Source organism: Theobroma cacao, chromosome 1, assembly GCF_000208745.1.
Source record: "Theobroma cacao cultivar B97-61/B2 chromosome 1, Criollo_cocoa_genome_V2, whole genome shotgun sequence".
Lineage (NCBI taxonomy): Eukaryota > Viridiplantae > Streptophyta > Magnoliopsida > Malvales > Malvaceae > Theobroma > Theobroma cacao.
Genome location: NC_030850.1, coordinates 12,196,583 through 12,204,954, shown reverse-complemented (window position 1 = coordinate 12,204,954; position 8,372 = coordinate 12,196,583). Strand labels below are relative to the sequence as shown.

The 8,372-nt window shown below is 30.1% G+C and overlaps 1 protein-coding gene across 1 annotated transcript; it reads left to right on the top strand.

The window, feature by feature from the left end:
* Positions 3,088-5,831, top strand: LOC18612375 (GDSL esterase/lipase At2g04570). The gene is made up of 3 exons (XM_007049145.2): positions 3,088-3,560; positions 3,962-4,451; positions 5,479-5,831. The coding sequence occupies exons 1-3, from the start codon at positions 3,192-3,194 to the stop codon at positions 5,670-5,672; spliced, it is 1,053 nt and encodes a 350-aa protein (XP_007049207.1). The 5' UTR covers positions 3,088-3,191; the 3' UTR covers positions 5,673-5,831.

Below are 8,372 nucleotides of genomic sequence, written 5' to 3'. Positions count from 1 at the left end.
GGCTAATTAGCTAGCATCTACACTACTTTTTTTTTATTTTTGGATTGCTCATTGCACTAGTAAGATCTAGAGTACTAGGTGGTGGTAAAGCCATCAATGGAAGAGCTTTAGGCCTTAAATTTAAGGAGGTTCTATAATTTTATAATAATAATATAATTAATTATATTAAAAATATATAATAATTAAAATAATTAATAAAATATCTATTTATTCTCTCATGTCTAATAAATATCTATTTTTTCTCACTTCCACATTCTTATTAATTCTCAACTATTTATCTATTTCTTATTGAAAATATGTAAAAATCAAAAGATAATTAATAAAATAACATACTCTCTCACTTCACTAATTATATACCTAATAAATCTAAATTTTTTATCACTTTCCAATTCCTACAATGCTACTAATTCGACTATTTTTCTTAATTCCAATCTACTAGCGATAATATGTATTTAATCTTTAACAGTTATTTTTTTCTCATCTATTTCTCCAATTCCAATCAACTAATGGTAATATGTATTTAATTTTTTTTAACAACTTTTTTTTTTATTTTTAGAGCTAAAAACTTTAAAAGAAATTATACAAATGAAAGGTAATAGTACAATCAATATAGTTAATCACATAAAAAGATGCGATTTTTTTTCAAATGCATATATTGCTTTTAGAATAATATTAACAATTTCAATAAGTGCTGCTTTAGCATAAAGAAGTTTTTCAAAATTAAAATTAATAAAATCTTATTTAAGATCAACAATGTCTCTAGAAAAATTAAATGGATTGGTTATATTATGAATTTAAAAAGAAATATTAGAAGAACTTGATTATAAAAGTTTAATTAGAGATTTTGTATCTCAAAAATCTAGAAGAATAAAATTTTCATAAAATTTTTTTCTTAATTTCAATAAAAAAGATCTCATTTGAATATTTAACTTTATACTTTCAAAAGAGGAAATTATGAGAAAAATGGCATTTCAAAAATAACCATCAAAATNTTATTTTTTAGCCATATTTAGCCATAACTTGACAAAAATACCCTTAAAACTATTTCAAATAAATTAAACTATTCATCACAATTTCTCCCCATTTGTGCTTTCGATTTCTCTCTCTCACCATCCCACTCTCTCTAATTTTATCGATTTCTCTCTTCGGCATTCGTCTGCTATGCTCCTGATTTCTCTCTCCCGTGTTTTCAAATTTCTCTTTCCTGCGCTTTCAAGACACCAAGCGATGGTTTTGATGTGCTTGGGTAGATGGCTATTTGGAAATTTTGATTTTTAGGTATTTTGGATAAAACTAAAATAGTATAAATGATCACAGATGTTTAAAATAGTTTTTAATTGGATCAATTCGGGACCTAGACACTAATAAACTCAAAATTTTGAAATTTATAAATCTAGGTTTTCAAAATAATTTTTTTTAGTCGAAATAGGTATTTTAGATAAGAAAATTTGTGTTTTGATTTCTGAAAACATGTTAGAAACACTTTAATCGATGTCAAATTGTCAAAAAAAACAAAGAAATGAAGAGAGTTGAGAAGATTTAAAATTTTGGTTCGTAAGCAACAACAACATTTTAGGTATTAAAGTGTAACAAAATATTTTTGAATATGACGTGTAACAATAATATTTTTTCAACATGACGTGTAACAATAATATTTTTATTTTAATATAGCGTGTAACAACCTAACCATAGCATGTTACATGTTTTTGTATATGACGTATAACAACCTAACCATAACGTGTCACATGTTTTTGTACATGGTGTGTAACAATCTAACCATGACATGTAGCAACATAACCATGCCGTGTCACATATTTTTATACATAGCATGTAACAACTTAACCATGATGTGTAACATATTTTTTTACATAACGTGTAACATTATGACATGTAATTTCATTAAGGGTAATTTTGTCTAATTTGGTTAAAACTAATTAAAACTTTAAAAAAATTATCTTTAAAAATATTTTATCTATAAAGATTATTTTTAAAAATATCCCCTTTCAAAATTATTGAGCTGTCCCTGCAAAGTACTTCATGCGCTCTGTTTTGAGCAAGTTGCTTATGAATTTTAAATTGCTTCTAATTGTCATCTATATGCTCCTATCCTCCACTGTTAGGATTTTTTTTTTTATTCAGGACATTTGCACAAGGGTCTTCTCTGCTAAGCTCTTTGTACCTATGATATTGTAGGTTTTTTGACCTTTGTTCATAAATAATATCCTTGCTTTTACTTTTCAAAAAAAAAAAGTTTTACATCTTACTTCCTTGCATTTCACAGCCTACTTTCCACAATCGTGTAGTGTAATTAAGCTAAGCTCCAACCTTTCATTAGAGCAGCTTCCCCCAGCTCGATTACACCTTACCTGTTCCTACGAGAGTAGATAGCCTTGACATTGAGTGTACCTTTCAGCTTTGTAGTTTTGTCTTGCTAAACTTTAATTCTGGAGAGAGAAAAAAAAAATTAGTATGACCATTATTGAGAAAGCAAAGTCAATAAAGTAAAAGTTCCCATATTTAATTAATTAATTTTGAATCTCTCAAATTTACTAATTATCTCTAGATTGAAAATGGTTTTGTTCTAATTTGGTGATGTCAATTGGAAATATAAGACCTATCTAACATTCTTCTTAATAACTAACTTCGTTTATGGTATCTAATTAGTTGATGAAAATGTTTCCCTTATAATCAAATATTCTGACCCCCTTAATTAACCCATTAACCAACAAGTTGGTTCTCTTTTTCTTCCTTTTCTCTTTGAACTTCTTTAAGAAATATGATTGCAAATTAGCTGGGCTATCATGCCTCAGCCACGAGATGGATTCTATTTAAAAAAAAAAAAAAACAATTGCGGAGCTGCAGATATGTGTTTAATTTAGTCTGTTGTGATCTAGAATTTAGCTAAAGTAAGAAGAATCTTTGTCCCAAAAGCTTGACTTATTTACCCGACCTGGCCGTCAACACATATATAATCTTATAATCTAAGAACACATTTTTTTGGTAGCTATTAAATCTGCCAACAACATTTCCCCAAAGATTTAATTCTCTCATTTACTCCCCATCCAACCAATATTTATACATATTAAAACCTTCTTCCATCCAATTCATAGAAAAAGGAAAAGAAAGCGAGCTAGCCCTCTCCATTCACATTTTGTAAGAGTTGTTTGAAAGCATATAGAAGTTGAAAGCAAATGGCATCAATACACTTCTTATGGCTCCTTTGCCTTCAACTTTTGGTGTTGGCTGCAAAAATTAGGGCTAAAAACATTCCAGCAATCATAGTGTTCGGAGACTCATCAGTTGATGCTGGGAACAACAATTATATTCCCACGATTGCTAGGAGCAATTTTGAGCCTTATGGTCGTGATTTTAATGGTGGCCGTCCAACAGGAAGGTTCTCCAATGGCAAAATCGCAACCGACTTCGTTTCAGAGGCTTTCGGGCTCAAACCGGTCATTCCTGCCTACCTCGACCCAGCATATAGCATATCAGATTTTGCCACTGGTGTTACCTTCGCTTCTGCTGGAACCGGCTATGACAATGCTACTTCCAATGTTCTTGTAAGTTTTCATCAAGTTACTCTTTTCTCTGTTTCAAGAAAGAGCACTTTGTATTCACATTCGAAATACTACTATACGTACGCTTCCCATGTGACAACTAGGTGTGTATTTATAACTATAACTCTCAAGCCTCCAAAACTTGTCAAAAAAGAATTGACTTAATTGATAAGTTGTTAATTTAGACTGTAAATGATTTAAAAAAAAATTAACTCTTACATCGTTGTTAATTTTAAGTGTTAGTACTTTTATAAAGGACGGTACATACCCTAAACAATTTATTTATTTCGGGATTTTATTTGTTAGAAAAAAAAAACCCTTATTATTTTAATTTTGATTGTTGTGAAGTCATCAAACCATTTATAACCAATCTATTCAACGAGTTTGAATACTTTGCATTGCAGTCAGTGATACCTCTACGGAAAGAACTGGAGTACTACAAGGAGTATCAAATGAAACTGCGAGACTATCTTGGAGATCGTAAAGCAAACGCTGTAATCAGAGAGGCATTATACATGATAAGCGTGGGAACAAATGACTTCCTCGAAAACTACTACGCAATCCCAGGCCGATCATCCGAATACACCATCAGAGAATATGAAAACTTCCTCGTTGGGATTGCCGGAAATTTCACCAAGGAACTCTACGATCTGGGAGCCCGGAAGATGTCGTTAGGAGGGTTGCCTCCAATGGGGTGCATGCCGTTGGAGAGAACCAGTAATTATATGGGAGGAAGTGATTGCGTGGATAGTTACAACATTTTGGCAGCCGAGTTCAATGTCAAATTGAACGACTTGGTGATCAAGCAGAACAAGGAGTTCCATGGGATGGACATGGTCTTTTCAGATCCTTATGGCATCTTGTTGGAGATCATACGAAAGCCTGCAGCTTACGGTATGTTATTGACTTATATTGTCAATTTCTCTTTTATTGGTTGTGCCGTGGACTTTCATGCACCATTTTTCTCCCCAACTACCTCGACCAGTTCATGATAATTAAATTTTACTTTGGTAGTTAGGTGTTACTGTTGCATTTAATACACCGCTTACTGCTGGTGCACCTGAACTCACCTCCACTGAATTGTAAGATGTTTATACAGAAATAGGGGTACTGGTGGTGCTCCACTCATTCCTTCTTATTGAAGTTTGAACTCAAGACTTCTCAGCTATAAATTTGAGTTCTACTAGTATTAATTAAGTCTTCTTTGAGACTACTTTTTTTTTTTTATCTAAAGTTTCCCCAACAGCATGGGTATACATACAATAATATATATTTTTGAAAATTTTTTAAATTGAAAAGTTAACTTTGTGCATAGTAATAAGTACTAATTTTAATTGCTCTCTTTAATTTTTGTTTTTTAAAATATATAATTTTGAACTACATAATAAAAAATATTTTTTTTTCATAATTTTACAAATTTTTTCCCATATTCGAATATAAATCTCTAAATTATTGATCTTAAATTCTAAGAGTTCAAGTGTTCCTTTGAAGCATAAGTTCTGTGATTTTTCATTCAAATATGGTCTTGGTTTTTCTTTTTCATATTAACTTGTAAAGGCTAACACACGGCAAATTCCTCATTTTCTCTCACCTTATTTGTTTTTTATGAATAGTTCTGTCATCTTTTTTAACTATAACTTTAGGTAATTCATATAATATCTTGTCATTTTAGTCCACAAAATTAAGAGAAAAAAAAAGGGAAAATAGACTTGCGTTAAGCAGTTGTTACTCCCTTCAATTTCGAAGTCTAATATTCAACTTCATCCTTAGTAAACTTGTTTAAAGGTAAAAAATAAAGAATAAAAAGCAGAAAAAATGAGAATTAAAAAGAACCCTAATGTTTTAGAATCTACACAATATATATTATAAACTCCAAAGCATAAAAAGGAAGGTTGTCTAATTGTTTTTGGATCGGTTGCAGGATTTGAGGTTACAGGGGTGGCATGCTGTGCGACTGGGATGTTTGAAATGGGTTATGCATGCAGCCGTACTAACCCTTTTACATGCTCCGACGCAGACAAGTTTGTGTTTTGGGATTCCTTCCACCCTACAGAGAAAACCAACGGTATCATAGCCAACCACGTGGTGAAGACTGCTCTAGCCAAGTTTCTTTGACAAGGCAGATAATTAATGAATAGCTTATAAATTAAGCCTATTTTAGTATGTTGAAGGCAAATTTTCTGTATAATGTAGTACGTGATTTCCATAATAAATCTTCATGTTACTACTGTAGGCTTGTTAATTATGTCTCTTCAATAACAATATATATCGGTTAAATGCATGGTTTTAATTAATAACGCTTATATGGTCACTTAAATATTAATTAATCAAATAAATCAATGAATTAATAATTAAACATCAATGAGGTATAATTAAGCTGTTAATATTTTATTCTAGCAATTAAAGTACTATCTTTATGTCGATATTTAGCTTTATATTTGATTTACTATATCAAAGTTATAATTTTATAAACCATCAATAAACCATAAGTTTATTATCAAAATTAATAAAGATTTGGAAAAATACTCTCTGAAGGGAGAGATGGTTCACTTAGGCTAGAATTTTTGTTTTTATTTTATATACTATCTAATTTATTTAAATTTAATTCAGAAAGAAATAGTATAATATTTATACAAAATATATTTAACTAATATATCTATAAATTGGGCCTATAGATGAGGCAGCACTAAGATCCATTTCTTTTTCAAGGCCTTGACTTAAACTGTTGAACATTGACAGTTCGGCCCATGGACATCTTTAAAGTATCCTACCCAAAGAAATCAAAACCATGCAAGGAACCAGTTTGAATGAGTAGAACGATGAAATAGAGGATAAGCAAATGCACAAATCACTTATACCTAGAGCTGTCAATATGACTTGACCCGGCCTAGCTCAGCCCAGCCCAAGCTTTTATGGGTTAAGAAAATATGAATCGGGCCGGGTTAGCTCATTTTTTATATGGACGATGAAAACCTCAACTCAGTCCATCTCTTGCTAGCCCATGGACTAGGTTGGGTCAGCCTATTTTTTAATTTTTTTAAAAAAAATTATTTTTATAATTTTATAATAAAATTATTTTATGATTTTATTTATAAATTAAAATTATTAATTTGATAAGTGTAGGTTAAACACATCAAAATATATAAAATAAATAATATTATTGATAATTAAAATATTAATTTTATATAATTAAATATATAAAATTATTAAATTAATTAAAATTATTTTTTTTTTAACCCACAAGGCTGGCTTGCCCCAACCCAGTGATTTAGTGGGCTCGCTCATTTAGGCTCTACTCAAACATGGACCTAAATTTTTAGACCCAACTCACCCCATATTTGATAAAAAATAAGCCGACCCAATGGGTCAAGCCTAATTTGACAAGTATACTTATACTTATCTATTTATATGAAGGTAGGAGTCTGCGTAGTTTGATTTGGCTCGACATGAGGGTACATATGTTACATTAAACTAATAAGTCATTTCGATTTTGGATCCTTTGGTAACCAAATTAGTTTAGCTTTAAGTTGGTTTCGATTTCAAGCTATTAAGATTCAAGTTGTTTTTTTCAAAATAAAATAACGAATTTATTAGTATTAACAATCAGTATGTCATTTCAAGTTTCTTATTTATTTAGCATAAGATTTTCTATGGCATAAATATCTGGTTTGGACAAAAGATAACCTACACAATTATAAAATACTATTAATGCCCAAAATGCTATTGACAGATTTTGTGCAAGTTGTTAACTTGTTTAATAAACTAAATTTAAATCGAGTATGGCTTTAAATCACTTTTCAATAATTATATTTATTGTAATATTTATTGATTTTTTACCAAATTAAATTTTAAATGATAAAAAAGTATAAATTTTTTATATTAATTAAATTGAAATATCAATTGTCAATTAGTTAGAATAAAGAAGAGAAACAAATAAGCCTATCCTCAATCCTAAAAAAGGGGGGAAATGGTGGAGGTTCATACAACAAATTAATGATTGGATGGGGCAAATTGCAAGACTATCAAATCACATACCTTTTTTTTTTTTTTATGGAATAGTAAAAGAAAATGATTATGTTATATGTAAGGGAAACAATGTCACATGCTTCAAGCCTTTATTTAAATGTCCAAATCATCTACAAAACATGTCCTTTGTATACCATCCATTTCTTTTGGACTAGTCGAAGAAACTAAGAAAATCAAGGATGAGATGTGTATTGGTGCACATGAGTGGCTTTGGTCTGCCAAATTAAAGCCTATTCACAATGCTTTGAAAGTGATTGCACTCTTGACTTAAAGTTTCATTTGCGTATAGAATAGAGAGAGAGTGATTATGGACAAATCAATATCACATATTGATTTTGGTCTTTTATATTTACCGTGTAGGACATGAAAGTGCCCCGACTCAGTCTACGTTTCCAAGTTCCACCCCCAACAATCCCTCATTCAAATTGGTAAAAGCGAGTATAGTGCACTTTCTTGATGATAAATTTTTTCATCAACAAGATATATATTTATATTGCAATCAATTAATAGAATTTTCTTAAAATGTAAATTTTTAAACATTATTGCGTACTTGTGGGTATGTATACATCCATTTAATACGTTTTCAACCTTGAAAATAAACAAGTATTGATATTATCTTCCCATCCATTCCCTTATATTTCTCTTTTGAGAGCTTCAACATATGCGATTATTGAAGATAACTTAATCAAAATAATATTGATTGAGACGGATTACAATATATATCTTGATATATCTCATAAAAAAATACCTTGGATACATGTCCATATTTTAAAAGTGTCAATATATAAT